The 23,442-nt window shown below is 57.3% G+C and overlaps 4 protein-coding genes across 6 annotated transcripts; 2 read left to right on the top strand and 2 right to left on the bottom strand.

Moving 5' to 3' along the window:
• Positions 1 to 15: 15 nt before the first annotated feature.
• On the top strand, positions 16 to 1,684 carry NIP7 (nucleolar pre-rRNA processing protein NIP7). Its single transcript, XM_064723159.1, has 5 exons — positions 16 to 137; positions 316 to 402; positions 517 to 655; positions 1,134 to 1,274; positions 1,352 to 1,684. The coding sequence occupies exons 1-5, from the start codon at positions 82 to 84 to the stop codon at positions 1,469 to 1,471; spliced, it is 543 nt and encodes a 180-aa protein (XP_064579229.1). The 5' UTR covers positions 16 to 81; the 3' UTR covers positions 1,472 to 1,684.
• A 172-nt stretch (positions 1,685 to 1,856) lies between these two features.
• TMED6 (transmembrane p24 trafficking protein 6) lies at positions 1,857 to 3,846 on the bottom strand. The gene is made up of 4 exons (XM_064723160.1): positions 3,628 to 3,846; positions 2,796 to 2,922; positions 2,521 to 2,672; positions 1,857 to 2,405 (listed from the first exon to the last, which is right to left on the bottom strand). Exons 1-4 carry the CDS (start codon positions 3,823 to 3,825, stop codon positions 2,181 to 2,183), a joined length of 702 nt encoding a protein of 233 aa, XP_064579230.1. The 5' UTR covers positions 3,826 to 3,846; the 3' UTR covers positions 1,857 to 2,180.
• A 1,004-nt stretch (positions 3,847 to 4,850) lies between these two features.
• Positions 4,851 to 9,850, bottom strand: TERF2 (telomeric repeat binding factor 2). Of its 3 annotated transcripts, none has more exons than XM_064723342.1 (10): positions 9,582 to 9,850; positions 9,390 to 9,485; positions 8,966 to 9,096; positions 8,681 to 8,767; positions 8,036 to 8,182; positions 7,423 to 7,874; positions 6,566 to 6,796; positions 6,027 to 6,112; positions 5,724 to 5,773; positions 4,851 to 5,338 (listed from the first exon to the last, which is right to left on the bottom strand). In XM_064723342.1, exons 1-10 carry the CDS (start codon positions 9,796 to 9,798, stop codon positions 5,180 to 5,182), a joined length of 1,656 nt encoding a protein of 551 aa, XP_064579412.1. In that variant the 5' UTR covers positions 9,799 to 9,850; the 3' UTR covers positions 4,851 to 5,179. The 3 variants fall into 3 exon arrangements, with proteins under 3 accessions (XP_064579412.1, XP_064579411.1, XP_064579410.1); XM_064723341.1 differs by having other exon boundaries at positions 6,566 to 6,952; positions 8,036 to 8,179; positions 9,582 to 9,836; XM_064723340.1 differs by having other exon boundaries at positions 6,566 to 6,952; positions 9,582 to 9,835.
• A 3,438-nt stretch (positions 9,851 to 13,288) lies between these two features.
• Positions 13,289 to 22,399, top strand: LOC135452756 (cytochrome b5). The gene is made up of 5 exons (XM_064723150.1): positions 13,289 to 13,490; positions 19,007 to 19,135; positions 19,579 to 19,605; positions 20,870 to 20,901; positions 21,730 to 22,399. Exons 1-5 carry the CDS (start codon positions 13,329 to 13,331, stop codon positions 21,818 to 21,820), a joined length of 441 nt encoding a protein of 146 aa, XP_064579220.1. The 5' UTR covers positions 13,289 to 13,328; the 3' UTR covers positions 21,821 to 22,399.
• The last annotated feature ends 1,043 nt before the right edge of the window (positions 22,400 to 23,442 follow it).

Below are 23,442 nucleotides of genomic sequence, written 5' to 3'. Positions count from 1 at the left end.
TCCGGGTCCGTCACTTCCACTACCGCCGGTTCCGGTCCGGTCACTTCCGGCCCCGGCAGCCCCGCGTGTGCAGCGCGGAAGATGCGGCCGCTCACGGAGGCGGAGACGCGGGCGGTGTTCGAGAAGCTCGGGAAATAGTGAGGGGCCGGCACCGAGGGGACCGGGAGGGCTGGGCCGGCTGGATCCGGGGAACGGGGAGACCAAGGGGACCGAGGGGGTGGTGGTACCGGGGATCGGGCGGAGGACCGGGAGGGCCGGGTCCTGGCGGTACCGCGGCAGGAGGGGCCGGGCCGGGCTCACGGGTCTGTCCTGCAGCATCGGGGAGAACATCCAGCTACTGGTGGACCGGCCCGATGGCACCTACTGCTTCCGCCTGCACCGGGACCGCGTGTACTACCTGAGGTGAGTGCCGGTCAGGGCGGGGAGCGGGGCGGCCCCGGTGCGGCCCGGCCGAGCCCAGCACGGTCCCGCTCCCGGTGCGGCCCGGCCGAGCCCAGCACTGCCCTGCTCCCACAGTGAGAAGCTGCTGAAGCTGGCGGCCAGCGTGCCCCGGGAGAGCCTGGTGGCCCCGGGCACCTGCTTCGGGAAGTTCACCAAGTCCCAGAAGTTCCGGCTCAGCGTCACGGCCCTGGACTACCTCGCGCCCTACGCCAAGGTGGGTCCTGGCCCCGAGCGGCCCCTCACAGCCCCGTAGCCCCGAGAGCCCCTCACAGCCCCATGGCCCTCACAGCCCCGAGTGGCCATCGCAGCCCCGAGCGTCCCTCACAGCCCCATGGCCCCTCACAGCTCTGCAGCCCCTCACAGCTTCACGGCCCCAAGCGGCCCTCACAGCCCCGAGCGGCCATCGCAGCCCCATGGCCCTCACAGCCCCGAGCGGCCATCACAGCCCCGAGTGTCCCTCACAGCCCCGCAGTCCCTCACAGCTCCGAGCGTCCCTCACAGTCCTATGGCCCCTCACAGCCCCGCAGTCCCTCACAGCCCCGAGCGGCCATCGCAGCCCCATGGCCTCTCACAGCCCTGCAGCCCCTCACAGCCCCGTGGCCCCTCACAGCTTCACGGCCCCAAGCGTCCCGAGCAGCCCCACGGCCCCTGCCCACCCTGCGGCCCCTCACAGCCCTGCCCCTCTCCCGCAGTACAAGGTGTGGGTGAAGCCGGGCTCCGAGCAGTCCTTCCTCTACGGGAACCACGTGCTGAAGTCAGGGCTGGGCCGCATCACGGAGAGCACGGCGCAGTACCAGGGCGTGGTGGTGTACTCCATGGCCGACGTCCCGCTGGTGAGTGCCCGGGCCCCGCTGGGGCTGAGGGGGGATAGGGGATGGCGGACCCTCCCTCACGTCCCCTTCACCCCCAGGGCTTCGGGGTGGCTGCCAAGTCCACGCAGGAGTGCCGCAAGGTCGACCCCCTGGCCATCGTGGTGTTCCATCAAGCTGACGTTGGGGAGTACGTGCGGAATGAGGACACGCTGACATGAGGGACCCTCGGGGACCCTTGTGCTCTGTCTGTGAGTGTTCTGGGCTGGCACGGACTGTGTCCTGCACCGTGGGTGTGGGAAGCCCACCCAGAGTGGGAGGGAAGTGTGGGGAGCTGCCAGCACAGAGCCCCAGAGCCCTCAGGGGGCTGCCTCCAGTGCGGGAGGATGGGCCCTGGCCCCAGCCCTGTCACATAAAGCCTGATCCTTTTTTCAGTGCCTGTTGTCTGGTGTGGAGGTCCAGGGGGAGTCAGTCCTTGTTCCTCCTGTGGGAAATGTGACACACTGGGATGTGTTTGGTGGGATTGAAGAGGTTGGGGGGAGCCTCAGAGTGAGGATGAGCTTCAGGGGAGGGATAGAGGGAAGGAGGGAGGGACCAGCAGCTTTTAGTCTCACAGAGGCTGGATGGCTTTAGCAGGCAGCAGTCGCTCCCCAGCCTCTGCCAGGGGTTCCTTTATTGGGAGTCTGGTAGAAAAAGCCCCTTGAGACACCAACAATGGGTAGGGATGTGACAAACCCACGCAGCACACAGAGCTCAGGTGACAGTGTGGCCTTTGACTTTTCTCGGGGTGATGCCAGGGCTAGAGCTGAGGCAGGAGCAGGGGGAACTCTCCAGCCTCCTCCTGGAAGCAGAATCCAGCCTCTGCTCCTACTCTGTGGTGGGACAGTGGCAGCCAGGTGAGCTGGCTCTGCAGGGCATCCCTGCCCTGCTCTAGCACCTCTGGCTGCCCGAGGTTTGGGCATGGAAGAGGCGCTTGAGGAAGCAGAGCTGCAGCACCCCGGAGAGGACAATGACACAGCTCTGGGCCATGGACCACCAGTTGATGTAGTTGTAGTTGGACTCCAGGAGGAAGGAGTCAGCCCATTTCCTCATCCGGGCAAAGTTGTAGAAGCGCCACATGTGGAAGGTGTGCATGTGCAGCTTCTGGATGCTCGCCTGCAGGAGAGGCAGAGCCGTGCTCAGAGCTGCCCTCAGTGCTGCACTCAGCCCGAGCAAAAGCCCTGCTCAGGACATGCCCAGCCCTGCTCTGCTGGGACGCCCTGACCCTCACCCCAATTGCCTCCAGGGTGTCGTTCAGCTCCTTCCTCTCTGCTGGCTGCTTGTGCTCCATGTTGAAGTCATCGTAGTACACACCAAAGTTGAGATACACCTGCATTAAGCCAAAGTGGTTCTGGTGGTTGTCCAGGCAGAGCTGGTAGAAACCTGCAGAGGGAAGGGGTTGTTGGTCCCTGGTGGAAGGGCCCCAGTCAGACACAGCCCTGCAGGAGCAGTGGGGGCTCTGGGGAGCCCTGGCTGGGCAGGCTCAGAGCTGCTGCAGGGGCTCACCCGTGTCCTTGGTGAGGAAGCTGATCTGTCCTCGCACGTCCTGGGACACTCCGAGCTGGAAGCCATTGGGGTCACTCGCTGTCACCAGGATGCTCCTGCTGTTCCCAATCCCCGTTGCCCGCTGGACCTGGAGTCAGGGGACACCCGAGGGGGATTTGTGGGTCCTGTTGTGTGGGGATGGAGTTGTGCCAAACCCTGAGGACGTGTTCCTGTGGGGCTGCACAGAGCTGGGGGAAAGCTGCCACTGCCGGGCACAGCCATGCCCTGGCTCTCCTTCAGGCAGCCCAGTGTAAACAGGAGATGAAAGGGCTGGAGTTTCCCTGTGGGAAGGGGACAGAGCTCAGGGACACGCTGTGCCAGGCTGTGCCACGGCCTCTGGCCAGGCAGTGAAGGGCAGAGCTTCCAACAGTGCCAGAGCTCCCAGCACCTCTTCATGAGCTTAAACCAGGTAGTTTCAAAAATGCATGGGATTGATGAGGGATAGGGATTAGGGTGCTTATATTGGGAAGATATTCTTTCTTGAAGTGAGAGTGGGGAGATTCTTGCACAGGGTGCCCAGAGCAACTGTGGCTGTCCCATCCCTGCAATTGTCAACCCTCAGGTTGGACAGGGCTTGGAGCAATCTGGAAAAATGGAAGGTGTCCCTGCCCATGGCAGGGGATGGAAGGAAATGAGCTTTAAGATCCCTCCAACCCAAACAGTTCCATGATACTGCCTTAAGAAAGGCAGAGTCCCTGAGATGCCACAGGAGCAGCACGGGCTGGATCCAGCCCAGCCTTCCCCTTCCCCTGGCTGTGTCAGCGATGTCCCGGGCCATGTCCCCAGCACCCACCTCGTAGCTGAAGAAGAAGTTTCCTCCCTGGTGTGAGAACTGCCAGAAGCACTCGGCGGTGCCGGCAGGGACGACGATGGCGAAGTCGTAGCGGTCGGCGCCGCGGAACAGCGGCTCCTGGCTGGAGCCAGCGCTCAGGGGCTCTGTCCTGGGGCAGCCAGCGGGGCCCAGCAGAGCCAGGAGCAGCAGCAGCAGCATCCTCCTGCTCCCCGGGCTGCAGCACTGCCTCCCCACGCAGGGCAGGGCAGGGGGAGGCACGGGGTAATCATTAACCACAGCACGGCAGCCGTGGCCCAAGGTGATCTGTGCCAGCTGCAGCTCCGACACCTGCACTGCCAGGGCAAGAACCTGCCCTGGGGAAGGCAAGAACAGGACACAGCTCCTGCCAACGGGGCACCACCGACTGGCACTGCCCCACATCCCTGACCTGGTGCTCCTGCTGCCCACGGCTCTCAAGGGAAGGGATTTATGGAAGGGGAGGAAAATGCGTGGCCACAGCCAGGGGACAAGGGACACTCAGTGCAGCAGCTGCAGCTGAAGGACAGAGGGGGAAGCAGCTGGTCCTAGACAAGACTTCTCCCAGCCCTGGCTTTGCTGAACAGCAGCCAAGAGAAACTTAGAAACTAAATTTAGCAAGTGCCCCTGTATCACACCCCTGACCTAACCCAGAAACTCCTGTTTCCCATGTGCACCAGCATGTCACAGCTCCAGGGCAGTGCTGCTCCTGCCCCAGCACTCCCAGATGGGAAGGGAGAGCCCCACATTCTGTGACCCTCTGCTGCATTTCCACCCACGAGACACAAATTCACACTTTCACAGCTCTTGCTACTAAACAAAAAAGGAGCTTTATTTTACAAATGACCGTTCCAGCTTTGGCACTTGAAGGCAGGAACATGTGGCACCCTTGGAGCTCACACAGAGCAAGGGTATTACCAGGAAAAGTCCAAAGAAAACATGACCAAAGTCAGTAAAACTAAAAATTTCAGCATGGAAACAACAAATAGATCCAAGTACTGAAACACAAAGTAATTTTAGCTTTTTTAAGCCTCAGAGCTGGAAGGAAGGAATTTTTCCTCACACATTAGTCCCCCATTAATGAGGAAAAAACAAACCCAACAAGTAGATCCTCTTGCCTGGATCTCTTCCCCACAGAAGTGCTGGGACTCAGTGCTGCCTATTCCACAAGGGAGTGATGGCAAACAGTGAAACAAGTGATTCAGTGAACAGACAACAAACACAAAAATAGTCACCTATGAGATCATCCTCTGCTCACACCTGAGCAGAGCAAACAGCTGGGATTCATTCCAGAGGCTGCAGTGGCCAGGTGGACAAAAGTCTCGATCTGGATTCATGCTGGGAGGCTGCACAGCCCCTGCCATGTGCAGCACGCCGATCTCTGCAGATCCAGCTGGAGCACAAAGCTCCTGGTTCCTCTCTGTCATGGTTCTGCTGTCAGAGGGACTTCCCACACTGGCACAGACTGCACTCTGGGCCAGCTTCCAAAACACAAACTGAGGTCCAAAAACCAAAAGAAAGTCCCGTGGCTCCCAACTCAGAGCATTCCCAGCTTCTTCATGGTCCGCCAGCGGTCCTTGATCATCACGGACGTGCGGTTCCTGAAGGGGAACTTGAGGCAGATGGTTTTCCACCTCCCTTCCCCGTACTTCTTCACCCCTTCCTTGATCCACTCGCTCTCCTCCATGGTCCATTTCTGCAAAGAGCAAGGAAGCAGCTGCGTGGCAGAGCCTGCTGCCCTCATCACCCGTGCCAGGAGCAGCAGGGAGGGCACACAGGTCCTGGCAGCTCACACAACACCCCAGCACTGCAGATGTGCAGCAGGTGCCTTCCCAGGGACCAGCAGAGGTCCTGGTGGCACCAACACAGGACCTGTTCCTGGCTAACAGCTGCCAGATGTGTGTCCCTCAGCTGAACAACCCCTCAGCGTGAGGGAACTTGGCAAACCTTGCTTTAAGCAAAGGGACTGAGGCACATTCCCAGTGCCCTGCAGGCAGGACAGGCCCAGCTCCAGCCTCTTTTATCATGGAGGCTGCAGGGACACTGCAGGGCCTGCTGCAAGCACACAAGGCTCCACATACCTGTTTCTTGGAGCCAGAGCTGTTGGAGGCTTTGTTTTTCTCAAGTGATGCTGGAAAACAAGGGAGAGAGTTACATTTCCATGATTTGGGAGGTACAGACCTCCCTGAGAGGCTGCCTTGTGCTTAACTGCTGAGCTGTGCCGTCAGAGCACCCCGTGACAGCAATGCACCCCAACTCCTTGATCCCAGCCTTCCCACAGGATTCCTGGTTTCAAAATTCAGCCCCCCAGGCAGCAGCAGGACCCCTGTGAGTGATCCCCTGCCAGGACCAGCACAGGTAATCCCTGCCAGGGACTCTCATACCTGCATTTGCAAAAAGCTCCTCCTCATCACTCCAGCTGTCCTTCTCCTCTGTGCCACAGGAGCTGTTCCACCTTCCTTGGAAGGACCTGAAATCAGGTGAGGGTTTACTTTGGCTACTGGCTCAGGAGAATGTGCTTTGGGGAGCAGGTGCAGGGCCACCAAGCAAGCAGAGCCAGCCCCTGGACACTGTATTTCTTAACAGGTGGGAAGCAAGAGAAGGATGCTCCTACAGACTCTGGCCAGGGATGCTGAAAGTGGGAGAAGTGTGGAAAAACATGTGTTCCTTGTACTGAAATCACCTGCCAGGACCAGCTGCAGCACCTCACTAGCAGCAGGACCTGAACGTTTTCTCCTCTTCATTAATCAAGAATTAATTATAAAGCCAAACATAAGGGCAAGAGAGGGTTTGCTGTGCCCTGGAGGGCAAGGTCAACACTCATCTTGGGACACAGGGCAAGGGTTTGGTGCTCAGGCCACCAACACCAGCAAGACAACTCTGGGGGCAGAGCAGACAATAGCACACGAGAGAGGCTTCATACTTCTCACTCTGGGCAGACAAGGGCTCCTCAGGCACTTTGGGAGCAGGTTTGGAGGCAGAAGAGACCACGTGCTCCTGGGAAGAGTCGGGGCACTCGCTCGACTTGCTGGACGAGCCGTCCAACTCCACGATCAGATTGCTTATGCTGAACAAGTTTTTGATGTTATGGGGTATTTCTGGAGGCTCTGAGGTCTCAGAAGCTTGATTCTCCACTTCTCTGCATCTCTTGGTTCTGTGGGATACAGAAGGAGACAGTTGCTTGGGGGAAGGCAAGTCTGTTTGGTCCAGTTTGGTGAAAAGGGCGTCCGAGTCCCCGGAGTCCGACAGGATCTTGAAAGCTTCTCTCAGAACAGAAATCCCATACGAGGTTACAGCTCCAGGGGGCTGCCTATAAAATAAACACAACCAGGAGGCTTGTAGGGAAACTGCCAAGGGAGCTCTGCTGCCCAAAATGCAGCCTTGCCCTCCACTGGCATCCCCAACTCCTGGCCCTGCAGTGCAAATCCACGGAAGGGGGCATTCCCTCTTCCCTACAGTACAAATCCACAGAAGAGGGCATTCCCAACCCTCCAGCACTCCCTCCCACACAGCACAGTGTCCCAGGTGTGGGGAGCACACCTTCCTGCCCTTCCCAGTGCTGCTCCATGAGAGCAGCCACTGCCCCCTCCCTGTCACTGCAGCATTTCTTGCCAGCAACTGACCCAAACCACCTCAACACCTTCCCAGGATCCACCTCTGGGCTGACCTGGGCAGGCATTTGGGGAATTAGGAGCTGCCTGGACACAGGGGATTACCCCTGGGAAGAGAACCTGAGGCCTGAACTGCATCCACAATCCAGAGCCAGAGTGCTGTGCCCACCTTGGTGATTCCCTGGTGGACACCCTGGGGGGATCAGGGGCTGCTGCTGGTTCTTTAGCTACTTCCATGGGCTCTGGGGTGCCCTTCAGGATCTCATATGCTGCTGGTAAGTGTTCAGGTGTTGCTGCTGGGTCAGTGGCTACTTCCATAGGTTCCACAGCTGCTGCAGAGCCACCGGCTTCTTCCATCATCTCTGGAGCTGCTGTGGGAGCAGCTGCCCTTTTGGCAGGGCTGGCAGCTCCCTCCAGGTCTTCAGCTCCTCCTGCAAGCTCTGGAGCTCTGGCTGAGCCCTCTGCCCTTGCCAAGGCCTCTGGAGAGTTGGTTGGGCCCTCTGCCCTGGCTGGGGCCTCTGGAGCTGCTGCCTGGTCCTTCAGCCCATCTGCAGGCTCAGGGGTCCCCAGCGAGGATTTTGCTTTGCCAGCGTGCTCAGAGTCCAAAGTCTTTTTCAATAACTGAAAACAGAGAGAGCACAGCACATTACAGACACGATTCCTTGTGCTCCCATTCCGTTCTATCCCCTCCCAAGGGTGTTCCATGGATGGAACAGCTTGTCTGACCATGTGAACCCCTTAGGAGGGGCTGGATTTGGTTTAGAGGGCTGCAGGGCACGCACCGTCAGCAGCGCCGGCTCCGAGTCGTCCATGTAGCCCCTGAGGAACTCAAAGATGCTCTGCTGGAACTCCTCGTAGGAGAAATTCTTGACCTTTGGGTGAGACAGATTCTTCTCCCGGATCACAGCCAGCCACTCGTTCCTCTTCTTCTGGAGAAGGATTCACAGGATCAGGTGAGAACACTGGGCAGGGACAGGGCAATCAGTGCCAGCCACAGCGAGGGTGTGGGCAGGGATGGGCCTTTCCTGCTGGGCATTCTCCAGGCACAGCCAGTTAACACCGAGATGAGGCTGGGAAATGGCCAGGGGAACAGGACAGCAGCAGCAGAAGCACCTTATTTCATTGCCCAAGCACCCTACTGCCTGCAGGAACAGGAGTGGGGACTCCTGCTGCTCCCAGAACCTGCTGGGAACTGAGCTGGAGGCTCATCAAGGGATAAACGGTGATGCTTGGAGGGCTTGTGAGGAAAGCTGAGTGATGGGTGACAACCAAGGTGCCAACCCAAACAGGCAGCACTGGGGGACTGAGGGACCAGCACTCCAGCAGGATTGTTTCCATTTTGGCCTTCTCACCCCAAACCTCCCAGGACACATCTGACCCCCTCTAGACACACCAGCAGCTCCCACTTCATCCCAGCACAGACTCACTTGGTTCCTGGGCTCCTTCCCCATGTGCTTCTTAACGATGTCAGAAGCTTTTTCAAACTCCTTGTTTCTGATACACACAACAATAGCCTGCAGATGAGAACAAGAACAGGACAGACTGAAGCAGGCACAGGAGCAGCTCGGTGCCAGCTCCACTCAGAACTCCCCATCCCTGCAGGGAGGAGCTTGCACACAGTGAAGGAACCCCACACGTGAGGCAGCTCCCACCAGCACCCACACGAGGCAAAAGCTGCACCACGTATTTACTGAGAAAGAAAAGGATCTTACAGCTTCCTTCACCATTTTCTGCACAGCCTCCATCGTCCTGTCTGCCACAGAGAACTCCTCACGGATGAAGTCCAGGACCAGCATGGCTGACTCCAGGGGGGTCAGCTCTGACTCCTTGTCGAAGGTGCAATCTGGAAGAGGCAGGGCAGCACTTTGGAAGCCGAGGCAAAGCAGAGTCGGCAGCCCGATGGGTCTGCCAGCCCCGGTCGCTGCTCCCGGCCCCCCAGACAGACAGACAAACCAAAAGAGCCCCCCTCACCCGCGGGGACCCGCACGGCCCCAGCCCAGGGCCCGGCTCTGTGCAGGGACAGCTCCGGGAGCTGCGGGCGCACGGACACGGAACGGGGGAAGCAGGGGCAGGCTGCACAGAGCAGGAGCGGGGCTGCGCGGAGCACCGGGGCCGCAGAACGGGCCGGGCACCTACCGAGGTTCTCGCCCTCCTCGACCCGCGAGAGCAGCTGCATGATGCGGAGCATCTGCGCCATGTCCGGCTCCCGCTCCAGCGGCCGCACGAGCAGCGCTGTGGGACAAACGGCTGGTCAGGGCTGCGGCCCGCTCCGGGAGCCGCGGGCACCCCCGGGCCCGGCCCCGCCGCCCCCGGCCCGGCCCGGCGCACCTTGCATGATGTCGCGGAACTGGCGGAAATCTCGGTTGCGCCCGGAGCGGTAGGCCTCGATGGCCCGGTGGAAGTAGAACTGCAGGACCCAGCGGTTCACGGTCTTCTCAGGGAGCGCCGCCATCCCGGCCCGGTCAGGCTCGGGATCGCGGTCGCCCTCAGTGTCCCGGTCCCGCTCCGGGTCCCGTTCCCGCCGCGCCGGCCGCCGCGTCGCCATCCCGCCAGGCCCCAGCGCGCTGGAAGTGACGACACCAACGCGGGGCGCGGCCTTATCTAGCGGGCTCCTCTCCTACAGCTCCCGGCGCGCATCGCGCGCACTCAGCCACGCCTACAACTCCCGGCGCGCATCGCGCGCACTCAGCCACGCCTACAACTCCCGGCGCGCATCGCGCGCACTCAGCCACGCCTACAGCTCCCGGCGCGCATCGCGCGCACTCAGCCACGCCTACAGCTCCCGGCGTGCATCGCGCCAACTCAGCCACGCCTACAACTCCCGGCGGGCATCGCGCAAACTCCGCCCCGCCTACAGCTCCCGGCGTGCATCGCGTCAACTCGGCCACGCCTACAACTCCCAGCGGGCATCGCGCCAACTCCGCCCCGCCTACAACTCCCGGCGGGCATCGCGCCAACTCAGCCCCGCCTACAACTCCCGGCGGGCATCGCGCAAACTCCGCCCCGCCTACAACTCCCGGCGTGCATCGCGTCAACTCCGCCCCGCCTACAACTCCCGGCGTGCATCGCTCCAAAGCCGCCGGTAAGCGTTGTCGCCGTCTGGCGGCCGGGAGGGGAATGGCGGGTCCCGGCGGGAAGGGCAGCGGGAGCGGCGCAGGCGGGGGCACAGATGAGGGCACCGGCGGGGGCAGAGCCGGGGGCACAGCCGGGGGCACAGCCCGGGGGCACAGGCGGGGGCACGGCCGCTCCCTGCGGGCTCGGGGTCGGCCCGCTGCCCGTCCCCCGGCACCCACAGCAGCGAAACGCCCGCCTGTAAGTGCTGGGACCCCTGAGCGAGTGTGTCACCTGAGCAGGCCTGGGTGTGTGACACTCGTGTCACCCGCAGCTGGCAGTGCCACCCTGCCAGGGCACGCCTGAGTTTTTTGCCTTTTTCTGCTCTTCAGAACAACCCCTGCTCTCCTGTGCTCCAGCCTCCTGCCGATCCCCCTCACCTGGAACAGCAAGCCGGGTCCCTGGGCAGGATTTTGGGGCATGGGCTGTCTCACAGTCACTCACACCTGGGGTAATGAATCCCAAGTCCTGGCTTCCCAGCGAGCTCCCTAAATCCCAAACAGAACTGGGCCCTGGAGCTGATCCTCGGGATCACGGGGTGGCTCCTCAGCCCAGGGGACATTCCCGGCTCTGTCCTGCCGGCTCTCTCACCTGAGATGGAAAAGCACGTGAAAATTCCTCTGGCATGAGGTGATCTGGGATCCTCCCTTCCCTCTGCCCCAGGCCAGGACAGGAGGAAACACACATGGGAAAAATCCGTGTGTCAGACGGAAAACAGAGAACTGGGAGGGATTTTTATTGGCAAACAAAGGAAGATAAAAATAATAATGTGTGTGAGGCAGAGGGGCCACCTGGGGCAGGGGCTGCCCTGGGGAGCAGGGTGGGAGCGGGACACGCTTGCAATGCCCTGAAGGATGTGACACCCACAGGCAGACCTGCTTCCCGTGAGATCCCAAGGTCTCTGCAGGGTTTGCATGCGGTGGTGACGTGACAGATGGCACAAGAGCAGAGCTGGAGAAGGTGACAATTCCTGACATGTTCTGGAGTGGGGAGGGCACAGCACTGGCTCCCCAGGCCAGGCTTCCCTCCCTCACCACTCCAGGGCCTGCCTTAGCCAGCAGTGTGGAAACAGCACCCAGGGCTGGAAAACAGGGCTGGAGCACTGAATTCCAGAGAAAATGCAGAAATGAACCCACTGTTTGCTCCCTGAATGGTCTGCAATAAACAAAGAGGAAGCAGGGATGATGGGAGCAGGAGCAGGAGTGGCAGTGCCTCACTTTCCAGTTTCACTGAGTCCTCCTGGGGTGTCACCATCAGGAAGAGCTTTGGGGTTCCTCGTGCCAAACAAAGCACTGGGCAGGAAGGCACAAACTGCAGCCGTGCTCGTGCACTGGAGCCTCCCCTCACTGATTTACGGCTTTTGATGAAGTGATTACAGATGAAAGAAAATATTCCAGGGAACAGGATCTGCATGTGGCCGTGGTCCCGTGCCTGTCACATCCTTCAGGAGGAGTTAGAGCAGGAAACAGAGCAGGAAAAGCACCAGGGCCCCTGCTCAGCAGGCTCGGGGCTGCAGCTCCCACAGCAGCTGGGGCTGCCCCAGGCCAGGCTGGACAGGGCTGGGGCACTGGGGGAGCTCCAAGGTCCCTTCCAGGACCATTCTGGCCTTAGAAAAGCAGTGGAGAGCCACAGAAAACCAGGGAGCAGTGGAACAGGGGACAAGGGAAATGTGGAGGAGGGTCATGAGGTTTCTTTGAAAACCACAGAGAAACCCTCCAGGCATGAGGGATGGAGAGGAGGAAGCACAAAGGCACTTACTAAGAAACCCATGAAGAAGATTACAGAAACTCTGAACCAATCTGAGCAAAGGTAACTCATAACTCATCCTGCTGGAACTGGGCTGATCTAGAAGGAAAGGGGAGGATCTAGAAGGAAAGATGTTGGTTTGGAGAGGTGCCAAGAGCTGGAAACACACAAAATCCTGGACTACACACAGAACCAGCCCTGATGACTGGGAAAAGGTAGACAGAAAGGATCAAAAGGAGCAGCAGCTCAATATTTAACATTTAATATTGACTAGGTGAGTGTGGAGAGGTTTCACAACAGGCTGAGCCCTTTACATCCCAGTGTCTGGGTAGGTGAATGTACGGCCTTGTCCAAATGGAGAACTTCCCCTGAGCTCCCTTCAGAGGGATTTGTGACGGGCTGGGCTCTGCCTGCTCACAGCTTCAGCCTTTAGCCAGTGCTGCTCACAGCTCAGCACTGACAGCACGGCCCTGCTGCCTCCTCAGCCCTCGTTAAACAAACATGCACTGCCCAGCCTGTACCTGTGCTGCAAGTGCAAGAGATAAATTCCACAAATGCCCGTTCACAAAGGGAAACCACCATGGGGTTCATGAATGGCTCGGGTCCCTGAGCTTCTGAGCAGCCTCTGACCCTGGAGGGAGGAGAGAATTCCCCAGCGCTTCTCCTCAGGCCTGGCTGTGAGCTTTGCTTGGGAGCCCGGGCAGAGCCAGGCCTGGGGATGTGCTGTTCCGAGGCTGTGGGATCACACCTGCTTTACAAACATGCAGGGAGAACTGCCAGGGACACGGGAAAAGCTGAGGGCGGGTTGGTGACGGGCACGGGGGTAACGGGGCGGGTCGGAGCCAGGAATGGGGGAGCGGGGGCTGAGGGGCCCGGGGCTGAGGGGGAAGCCGGGGCTGAGGGAGGTTCCGAGACTGACGGGCCCGGGATCGGGGCTGAGCTCCCGATCCCGGTCCCGGTCCCGATCCCGATCGCGATCCCGATCCCGGTGCCGCCTCAGAGGCGACGCTCACGCGCCGTTTCCCGCCTTTCGCCCCGGCCGCTCCCCATTGGCTCACGCCCGTCGTCGCGCCCTCCCATTGGCTGCGCCGGCAGCGCCCCCCTCTAGCTCGCTCCCCATTGGTCCCCGAGTACAACGGAGCCCGCGCGGGGCGTTGCCATCGCTACGGCGGCCGGCGCGGGTCAGGGCGCGCGTTCCGCGGAGGCGCGCCGGGCAGCATGGAGGGCGGGCGGCGCGGAGAGGCCGCGGCGGCGGCGGCGGCCGGGGACGGGCCCGCGCCCGTGTTCACCCTGGAGGAGGTGGCGAAGCACAACACCAGCCGTGAGGCCTGGCTGGTGATCCACGGGCGCGTGTACGATGTCACCCGGTTCCTGGACGAGGTGAGGCCTGCACTGGGGCTGCCGGCCCGGCCCGGCCCTGAGGGGAGCGGAGACAGCCGGGGGTCTGTGGGGCCCAGAGGGGCGGGGGCGAGAGGAGGGGGCGAGCCGGCCCGGGCCGGGTTCGGGGCGGTCCCGGTGTCCCGGGGGCAGCTCCCCGCGCCGGGCCGGGCCGTGCGGGCTCTCCGGGCCTCATGGCCGCGCCTCTGCTCCGAGGGGACAGAAAATCCTTCCAGACTCACTGCGTTTGTCTTCTGATTTTGAAGATTGAGAGTGGTGTCCTAACTGGTGAGAGCTGGGAATGGAGTGGAAATAAAATAACAAAACAGTGATGCCCGAGGGAATGGCATGAAGTTGTGCTCGGGGGAATTTAGGGTGAATATCAGGAAAGGTTCTTCCCCCAGAGGGTGCTGGCACTGCCCAGGGATGCCCAGGGTGGGATTGCTGGGGTGTCTGTGCAGGGCTGGGGTTGATCTCTGTGGGTCCCTTGCAGCTCAGGATATTCTGTGATTCTGTGGTTCTATGAAAATCTCAAAGGGTTTGTCCCAGTTTGAAATACCAGCAGAGATTTCGTGGCATTTGCAGGGCAATGTACAAAGGTTGGGCTGAGCCAGCTCCAAAGCAGACACTTCACTGACATGCACTTGTTCCAGCTTGTTGGTTCTGCTGGACTGAGCCCAGCTCTGGTTTCCCTGCAGGCCCACGTGGTTGAAGCTGTGTGCTGTGCAGCGACAGAGCTGCTGTGGAGAGGGTGCCTGTGCATCAGGCAGGAGGGGTGGCCACTGGCAGCTCCAAGCTGTGCCTTGCTCTCAGCATTTATTGATGAAGTTGGACACAATCTGGTTTCTTCTTTGGGTCCAGAAAATGAGCGAATCACAGAATTGTCCCTCCCAGACCATGGAGTCCAAGCTGTGCCCAATGCCCACCTTGTCCCCAGCACTGAGAGCCACCTCCAGCTGTTCCTTGGACACCTCCAGGGATGGGGACTCCAACCCTCCCTGCCAATGGACAGCCCTTTCCATGAGGGAATTCCTGCTGATGTCCAGCCTGTCAGGGAGCTGTGCACAGGCAGAGGGTCCCCTGAGCCTCCTTTTCTCCAGGCAGGGCAGTTTGGGGGATGAGATGTGCAAGGTGGAGGCAGGACAGTTTGGTGGGAGGGAGTTGTGGGTGCTCAAAGGCCAAACAGATGCAGGAAAAAACTTGGAAAAGCCATTCACAGCTGGTTTCTGAATAAGAAAATGCTGGGTTAGGGTTTAGGAAGAGCCAGAAGGAGCTGGAGCAGCTGCAGGAGCTGTGAATCCTGTGAATCCTGTCTTGCACTTGTCTCTGCTGTGATTCAGAGTGGGGACACTGCAGGGAGGTTGAGTCTTCACCTCGATGTTCTCCCTCAGATGGAGCCTGGGACCTGCTCCCTGGGGCACCTCTGGAATTATAAGTGAGCCCAGACAAACACCTCGGTCCCAGCCAGGTTAGCAGTGCCCTGGGTGCCACCTTGAGGTGGTGTTTCACCCTGAGATTGTATTTCACTCTGTCCTTTCCAGGCCCTTTTCCCCGTTTGCGTTTTCCTGACATTAAAGGACCCACTTGGAGGAGGGAGAGGGAGAAGAATGAGGGCACTGTTGGGCTGTGCCAGCGTGGCAGGAGTGACACAGGGGGGCTGGGGAATCAAGGCCTCATGTATTGGCAAAAATCCTCTGTGTGTGTGTGTGTGTTACCCTCTGAGTGCTGAGGAGCACCGTGCAGCCTCTGGAACCAGCAGTGCCAGTCTGGAGCTGCGGAGTGCTGGAACCAGCAGTGCCAGTGTACTGGAACCAGCAGTGCCAGTCTGCTCTGTGGCTGCCCAGCAGTGCCAGTCTGCACTGGAGCATGCCAGCAGTGCCAGTGTACTGGAACCAGCAGTGCCAGTCTGCTCTGTGGCTGTCCAGCAGTGCCAGTGTGCTCTGGAGCTGCCCAGCAGTGCCAGTCTGCTCTGTGGCTGCCCAGCAGTGCCAGTGTACTGGAACCAGCAGTGCCAGTGTGCTCTGTGGCTGCCCAGCAGTGCCAGTCTGGAGCTGCAGAGTGCTGGGAACCAGCAGTGCCAGTGTGCTCTGTGGCTGCCCAGCAGTGCCAGTGTACTGGAACTGCCCAGCAGTGCCAGTGTGCTCTGTGGCTGCCCAGCAGTGCCAGTCTGCACTGGAGCTGCAGTTCCCTGGGCAGCTGGAGCTGCAGAGCTCAGTGTTCCCCCTGCCCCGTCCCGTGTGGGCACTGCAGCAGGAGCTGTGGGTGCCCCTCCTGGCCTTTGCTCACAGATCTGGCTGGCAGTGCTGAGGGTGCTGGCACCACGTTCCGTGGGTGGGGTTGTGCAATCCTGAGGAAGTCGCCGCTGAAAGGCTGAATTTGGCTTCACAGTTCCTGCAAATTACACACTGCAGGTCAGCCAGCCCAGAATCCGTGTGCTGCTGGAAGTGTGGGCCAGTTAAAGTTCCCCGTTCACATTATGTGTAAGAGGAGTAACAGGACATCTGTCACATAACAACACTTACTGAATGGTAAGAACACGAACCAAATCCAGGAGATGTGCAAAGGCAGCAGCTGAAGTGCTGCAGGTGTTCCTGGGAGATGCCATCTCCTGTGCTTCAGAGAGCCTGGGAGGGGCTGCAATGAAATGGGATTAATTTCCAATCTAAGAGAGCCTCTTGGTGATGTGTTTTGCCCCAGATCTGGGTGAGTGACCACAGCAGGACACCTGTGACTGCTCCTGGTTGCAGTGGTGCAGATAAGCCCGTGCAGGCTGTGGCTGGAGCAGCAGGCTGTGTGCTGGGGGGTGAGGGAGGCAGCTGTACCTCCTGCAGCAGCTCTGGGCCTGTCAGGCTCACACTTCACCACCAGGGTATCAAAATCTGAGCTTTTGACTTGTGCACAATCTGTAAAGGTTTATTTAGGGTCCTGCTGGAGTGATACAGCTTTTATCCATTTTCACATATGACCAGGGAGTGTGGAGATGCAGGTTTCTCCAGGAAGCTCTCGTGTCTGTTATCTGAGCCCACAGGCCAGAGCAGCCCCCACAGCTCTGTGTCTCAGCACATGCTGCTGCTCCTGATCCCCCTGATAAGTGGAGCAGGAATCCATTTCCAGTTCCCAGCTGGAAGGAGCCTGGGCTGTGACAGCCCTGACCCACATGGCTCTGTTGGTTTCAGGTACAGTGTTCTTCAGGAGAAGGAGGAGCACCAGGCACCTGAGTTTCCTCCTGCTGCCTTGCCCCAGCTTGGCAGAGGTGTTTTTGGAGAACCTTTTCCCAGCCTTACACCAGCCCTGTGCAGGATGTGTGGGTCATTCCTCCAGGAGACTGCCCATCCTTGGGTCTGCCTTGGATGGTGCTGGACATAATTATTGCACAGCAAAACCCTTCCCTCTCCTGGTTTATTTCTTTGACTCTGAGCACTAGGCATGGAAGTTTCACCCCTCCTCAGCCTGGTGTTCTTATCTCTCACCTGCCACAGTGATCTAATTAGTCCTGGAGCTTAGTGTGGCTGCTGAGCTCCTCTGTGTCTGCAGCAGGTCTGGGCCAGCAGCTCCCAGGCAGACATTTGCAGACAGGTTTTGGGGTTTGTGGGAGGGCTCTCCAGGCTCTCTCCCTGAGGAGGTTTGGGATGTGCTCTCGGTGCCCTCATTCCCAGTCACTCTTACTGTGTGTGCTGAGGGTCCAGTGACACAGAGAGCCCAGTTTTATTGTCCCCTCTCTCTTTCTGGTTTGCTTTTGGCAGTTTCTTGTCACAAAGGGACATTTTCCAGCCATTGTTTCCCCTGAAGTATTCTTCCTCCCCCCACAGTTTGCCCCACTGTTTCCATGTTTTCCTGCAGCTTTGGGCAGGTTTGTGGCACAGTCCGTGACTTCCTGTACAAATAGTCTGGGTTTGTGTTTGCTGGGCTGGGACAAGGTGGGAATTGTTTGGCTGCAGCGCTGCTGTCTGGAGGACAGAGCCCTTCAGAAATAGGAGATGCCAAAATATTTTGAAGGTCTTTTTCTTTTAGGCTTGGAGATTGCAGCGAAAGACAGATGTGCACAAATAAATAATTGTGGATTTAGCAAGTGCAGAGAAAGGCTTCAGAGGCAGAGATGTAAAGAAGAGTGAACTTTACTGTTCTCCTTCTCTCTTGAATTTTCTCCTTCCTCTTGTCTCTTGCCTGTGGAGAGACTGGATGTCACTGAAAGCTCCACTGCACGTTCCCTGTTGCTGCAGGGTTTTGTCTGTCCTTCTGGGGTGAATTATTAGGAAAAGAAGGTTGTCTGCTTAAAATGCAGGTATTTTCCTGTCTGAAATATGAGACTTCTGGTGAGGCAACCCTAAGGAGTCATTGTAAAACTCTCAGATAAATGGGCAGCTTTTCAGTGGGTCTTAGCTGGAAACTGGGCAGTTGTTGTGAGCAGTGTGAGCAGTCCCTGGTGTGACTCGTGTGGGATCAGTGAGCTGAGGGCTGGTGTGGGAGAAGGGGCAGCCAGGGGAACTGCAGCTGGACACAGGGAATGAGCCAGGAGTTCAGCCTCTGACAAACTGTGTCCCCCCATCCACTTTGCCCGTTGTGGCTCTGAGGAAGCTCTGTGTTGGTTTGGTGACATACCTGGACAATAAGGGACAGTTCCAGATAAAGAGCTGTGATAGGAGGATTGCAGGATTGCCTGCAGCAGCCCACTGGAGCCACCAAGGGGTTGGTTTGTGTCCCCCCTGTGTTTGGTGCGAGGGGGGATGGCCTGGGGGGAATATTCAGATTTTGGCAGCAAAAGCAGACAAACTGAAGGAAGAGGGGGTGACAACTGCTCTGTGTCTGTGGGAAGGAGAAGGATGTGACAGAGAGAAGCAGGTGTGTTGTTCCTTTGATCTGAAATGTAGCCCAGCGTCTCCAGTTCAGGGCTGGTTGGCTGCAGCCCTGGAGCCCTGGGTTAGTCCTGTGAGTGCCCTGGGATGTGTGACCACTCTGTTGGTGTAGCTGGGTTAGCTGGTGGTTCACACTCAGCCTGTAAGGGATTGGCCTTTGCCAGGTCTGTGGTTCCATTGCCAGGCTGTGCCTGGAACTGTGACACGGACAGGGGACAGAGGCAGCAGAGCCACACCCGGGGTTTGTGCCCCTTCATCCCACCTGAGAGTCAGCCCTGACTGCTGCCCCCCACAGCAGTGGCACTGCCACTCTGGAGCTTTGGGGGTTTGCCTGTTGTAGCTCTGCATCTCTGATATTAAACAGTGCCATTTTTGTGGTACTTCATGATTTCCTCCCCCCAGGTCACTGGTGGTTGCACACGGGATCAAGTTCAGTATTGCACACCCGTGGGCAGAGTCAGCCAGACATCATTTTTGTAGTACCTGAAGAAGGAGAATATCCTTTCCTGTGAATTCCTGAGGAGAGCTTGGACAGTTGTACCTCTGGCAGATTTTACTGATGGTGTTCCTTGAGGCATCCAGCAGTGGGGCTGGGAGGAAGGCTGGTGACATCCTCACTGCCTTTCTGCATCCAGCCCTGGGCTCACCTGGACTCTTCTCTTCCAGCACCCAGGTGGAGAAGAGGTGCTGCTTGAGCAAGCTGGCAGAGATGCCACTGAGAGCTTTGAAGACGTGGGGCATTCCACAGATGCCAGGGAGATGCTGAAGCAGTACTACATCGGAGAGGTGCACCCGGTGAGTGCCCCCACCGGTGAGTGTACCCCAGACAAAGATACAGGCTGGCCCTTGGGAAATAAGTCAGTGCTTGAGGGGCTCAGGCAGTCCCTGTGTTGTCCAGGGTTTCTGCTGGGGAAGCTGAAGTAAATTAGTCTTGTCCTTCCACCATTCAGAACAGATTTCTCACTTCATTTAAATCGGGGCACTTGAGCTGAATCCATGGGTTCCCTCTGTAGCTGGTGGAAGCATCATCCACCTTTGCCTTGTAAATCTGAGCTCAGGAGGGTGAGAGTTCCCAGGGGCACAGACACCTTTCTGCCTGCCTTTGGGTGCCAAGGAAGGACTTGTTTGAAAACTGAGCCCAGGCAATTACCTTTGTACAGAACAATTCCCTCATAAAGGCTGCAGCCTCCCTTTGAAGTCAGCACTTACCTCTTTCTTCTTCTTTTTCCGCCTGACAGAGTGATCGTGAAAAGCAAGGTTCTAAGGTAAGCTCTAGCATTCCAGTTTTCTGCTTTTATTTAATGTCACGTCTTTTGGAGGCTTTTCCCCCCCTCTTTTTCCTGTGGAGCTTGTGGCTTTATGTTTACGCAAACTACACACGAATAAATTTCCCAAGCAAATTCTACCTTTGTTTTTGTTCTGAACCTCAGTGGGCACCTCAGTGTGGAATTGGGAGTGAGTTTTTGTGCCCTTTCTCTGCTGGCAGCAGCGATGTTTTTTCCACACCTTGAGCCACAGACCATTTCTTGCATTTCTGGCTGTGTCCTGACCACGGAACTGGTTTCCTTGTTGTTCCCTCCGAGCCAGGAGACAGCAGCAGGGGCTGGCTGGCAAACAGGAATTCTCTGTTAACTGCCTCAGGGATCAGTGCTGTTGCTTAACACTCAGGTACTCCTGGACTAGAACAGGGCAGAGTGTTGCAAAAATGCCTTTGGAAGGGATGGGGAGAGGGAAAAGGCAATAAATAGAATCCCAGCTGGAGGTAAACATGTGCCTTGCAGCTGGCTGGGCTGGGAGGCCTGCACAGGGCACAGCTCTGCCTTCAGCAAGGCTTTCAGGAGATGTTCTTTGAGCAGGACCACTTGCAGAGCAGCAGGAATCCAGAAGGGAACTGTCTGCAGAGAAATCAAACACAACTCAGGCTGGGTAAAGCCTATGCTTAGATATGGAGCTGTGTGATTATGTACATATTCACTTTAAAATTTATTGTTTCATTCAACTCCATAAGAACATGCTGAAAATGTGCACAGAAATCAATGACGATCCGAGTAGCTCTCTTGGATCTGGGTTAAAAACTTTATTCAAGTATTTTTCTCTTCTGATCAATAAATCCAGCAGGTTATGCACAGGTGAGGGCTCTTTCTAGAGTGCATCATCTGTGTTAAAGGAGGTTCCAGTGTAATTTAAAGATGGCAGCAAGAGAGAGACTCAGTAATGTACAAATAAATGAGGGGGAAGCACAAAACCACCCCAAAACTATAAAAGTGTGATGCAATAAGCAAGGCTTTATTTTGAGAGGGGTGCAAGTTCCAGCATGAAGCTGGTGACTGGGTGGGACCGATTGGATTGATGGAAGAACATGAAGATGACAGCAGACATCCCCAAAAGCAGCCACGCTGGTGACAGGGGGTGTTTGGGAGGGGAGGGTGATTTTCCCTCTGTATTTGTAATCACACGTTCAGGCTTGTCTTATTAGCACACATTTAATGTTTCTTTGTTCCCCTGCTAACTCACTCTTTCCTCCTCCAGAATTCAAGTAGGACATCCTCAGACCAAACCAGGTACAGTATCTCCTGAAAACAAGGCTGAGAAATGGAGGGGATGGGAGCCTGTCTGTAGAGCTGCACGTTAACTCCAAAGGGCAGGCGAGTCCCTGGGGATGTGCTGCAGTGTCCTGGCAAGCAGATCCTCCACAGCAAGTGCCAGAGCGTGCACCTCCCTTGCTGGATGTGAGCCCAGCCCTGCTCTGTGCTGGGCAGAGCCAGCGTGCCAGTGTGTGGCGTTCTCTGCCCCCTGTGCTGCTGTGCATTGGCATTGGCTGCATCTCTGTAACCACAGGGGCTGTTTGGGTGGTCGCTGTGGGCCCAGGGGTGGCACAACACAGGGCTGGGTGGGTTTTTGGAGGACTTTACCATGATCAGCCCAGTCTAGATGAAAATCCATAAAACCAGCTCAGGGCCCTGCTCTCCTGCAGCTCGTGCAGGAGGTTTTATTCAGGAGGCTGCTGAGGGTGAGCAAGGCAGATTTACCAGGGCACAGCTGTAGCCGTTGCCATCCTTGAGTCAACAGTGTTGTTTGTACAACACAAATTACAGCCTGACTTATTTAAGGAAAATAAAACCAAACCAACAACAAACCCCCCCCCACTGGTCTCTGGATGTGCCAAGCTGGAAACTGCAGCCACCCAGCTGCTATTTTATAAGGCACAAGGCCACTCCTGTGGGGGCTGGCAGAGCCTGTGCCTGGGGACAGTGGGGCCAGCCTGTGGGTACAGCTCCCTGGATGTGCCACAAGGGATGAATATTGGGGATGGATTATAACTAGGTGCTTTCTTCTGGTTTCTGCGGTGTGCACGTTTTAGTTTGTTGTTTCTTTTTCTCTCCCTGTAGTTCCTGGTCGACATGGCTGATCCCCATCTTTGGAGCACTGGTTTTAGGTTTAATGTATCGTTATTACATGGCAGATGGGAAAAGCTCCTGAGCTGGCCTTGCTGGGGCCTCAGACAGCCTGAGAAGAGGGAGAGAGAGTGTGTGTGTGCAACACGTGGAGTTCTGCTGCCCTTAGCCTTCCCGCCTTGCTTTTAGCTCTGAGTCTGTCAAGTGATGTTGATATCCATGGGACCAAGCTAATTCCAAACTCTGTCCTAACTCTGGGACCCACAGATCTGTTGTACTTCCCTCTTGCCGTGGCAGGGAAAGAGGAACTCCTGTTATTCCCTGCCCTTGGCGTGGTGTCCCTCACGCTCTCTCTCGCTTCTCTCTCGCTCTCTGACATTACCCCAGACAACCTTTTCTCTCAATGCCTTTGCGTTAAGCCAGACACCATGAAAGAGCTGCCCTGGGCCTGTGGCTCTGCCTCAGCCCTTCACACAGTCAGGAACCATCTGCCAGTTGTCTCCAGCCCTTGCCAGCAAGGATGTCCAGAGTTTGGTTCTGCAGGAACGTTCCCAGAGCGTGCAGGCAGCACCAACTGGAGCGGCAGGGAGTTGTTGGGTTGGCCTCCTCTTTCTGTTCCTGTCTGTTTTTAACGGTTCAACAAATACATGGATTTTAAAAGTGATTCCGTTCATTTTGTAATATTTGTACTTGTCCCTTTGGATTGTATATCCTGTGAGCAACTTATGCTGAATCCTGGTTGGTTGGGGTGTTTCGTGCTGTGCGTGGCAGAGCCAGTGGGAACTGGCGTGTGGCTTCTGGAAATCAGATTCTTCTTTCTCCCTGAGGTCATGATCTGACACATGTATGGGAAATTAAACTCATTCTTACGTACTGTGAATGTGCACCAGATGGGGACAACAATTAAATCTGGTCTCTTCTCCTAAAATGAAAAGGGAAAAGAAATGCATTTGGGATTTGTGGATAATGCTGGTTTTGTCTGGGAATAGAGGAGAGTATTTCCCTCTTGCCCTGTTTTTGTGTGTTGTGCAGTCGGCCTTGAAGTGCAGACAGTGCACAGTTTGCTTCCTGTGCTGAGGCAGGAACCTTTCCAGCTCTTCCAGCACACTGATCTGGGCTTTGGGATCTGCCAAATAAAGGGAAGTGGTGTCCTGGTGCCCAGGGCTGTGCCACCCACAGGGGTTCCCAATCCAGACCTCCAGCACAGCTGATCACCCCTGGGACTGCAGCAGAAAGGGCAGTGATACCCTGGGGTCCTGCTGTGAAAACCTCCCATGGTTATGGGGATTCTGCTCTCTTCCACAAAACTCCCGTGTCCTCCAAAGGTTGTGTGGAAGAAATTCTGGCATGTAGACCGACACTGCTTTTTAAAACTGAAGGCCAGGGACTTGGAGTAAGAGCAATGCCGGGGCTTCACATTTAACACAAAATTGTGAAAATTATGAACTCAGTTTGGGGAAGTTTAGAGTGGATTCTGTATGAGGGAAAGGTTTTGAAGCTGGAAAGCACATGTTGGCAGCAGTATCACCCTGCTTTGTGGAGGTTGTTCAGGGCAGTGCAAGATTCCACAAAGGTCAGCTGGTTTGAGCCAGGAGCACCAGGCTTGCCTGAGGAAGGGGGCAGGTGTGATGCTGGAAACACACCTGTTGTCTCCATAGGCAACACTTTTACCTGGATTTAGACTTTTTTTTCATACCCTTTTCCTGG

Source organism: Zonotrichia leucophrys, chromosome 11, assembly GCF_028769735.1.
Source record: "Zonotrichia leucophrys gambelii isolate GWCS_2022_RI chromosome 11, RI_Zleu_2.0, whole genome shotgun sequence".
In the NCBI taxonomy this organism is placed as follows: domain Eukaryota; kingdom Metazoa; phylum Chordata; class Aves; order Passeriformes; family Passerellidae; genus Zonotrichia; species Zonotrichia leucophrys.
The sequence above is the reverse complement of the archived record's forward strand: the minus strand, read 5'-3'. Positions and strand labels throughout refer to the sequence as shown.

Coding starts and splice junctions, on each gene's coding strand:
- LOC135452756 (XM_064723150.1), top strand. CDS start 13,329: ATGGAGGGCGGGCGGCGCGGAGAGGCCGCGGCGGCGGCGGCGGCCGGG. Junction 19,136..19,578: donor ACATCGGAGAGGTGCACCCG/GTGAGTGCCCCC, acceptor TCCGCCTGACAG/AGTGATCGTGAAAAGCAAGG. Junction 20,902..21,729: donor ACATCCTCAGACCAAACCAG/GTACAGTATCTC, acceptor CTCTCCCTGTAG/TTCCTGGTCGACATGGCTGA.
- TMED6 (XM_064723160.1), bottom strand. CDS start 3,825: ATGCTGCTGCTGCTGCTCCTGGCTCTGCTGGGCCCCGCTGGCTGCCCC. Junction 2,923..3,627: donor ACTTCTTCTTCAGCTACGAG/GTGGGTGCTGGG, acceptor CCCTGACTCCAG/GTCCAGCGGGCAACGGGGAT. Junction 2,406..2,520: donor ACACCCTGGAGGCAATTGGG/GTGAGGGTCAGG, acceptor CCTCTCCTGCAG/GCGAGCATCCAGAAGCTGCA.
- TERF2 (XM_064723340.1), bottom strand. CDS start 9,798: ATGGCGACGCGGCGGCCGGCGCGGCGGGAACGGGACCCGGAGCGGGAC. Junction 8,183..8,680: donor GGAAGGAGCCCAGGAACCAA/GTGAGTCTGTGC, acceptor ATCCTTCTCCAG/AAGAAGAGGAACGAGTGGCT. Junction 7,875..8,035: donor CGGAGCCGGCGCTGCTGACG/GTGCGTGCCCTG, acceptor CTCTGTTTTCAG/TTATTGAAAAAGACTTTGGA.
- NIP7 (XM_064723159.1), top strand. CDS start 82: ATGCGGCCGCTCACGGAGGCGGAGACGCGGGCGGTGTTCGAGAAGCTC. Junction 138..315: donor TTCGAGAAGCTCGGGAAATA/GTGAGGGGCCGG, acceptor TCTGTCCTGCAG/CATCGGGGAGAACATCCAGC. Junction 403..516: donor GACCGCGTGTACTACCTGAG/GTGAGTGCCGGT, acceptor CTGCTCCCACAG/TGAGAAGCTGCTGAAGCTGG.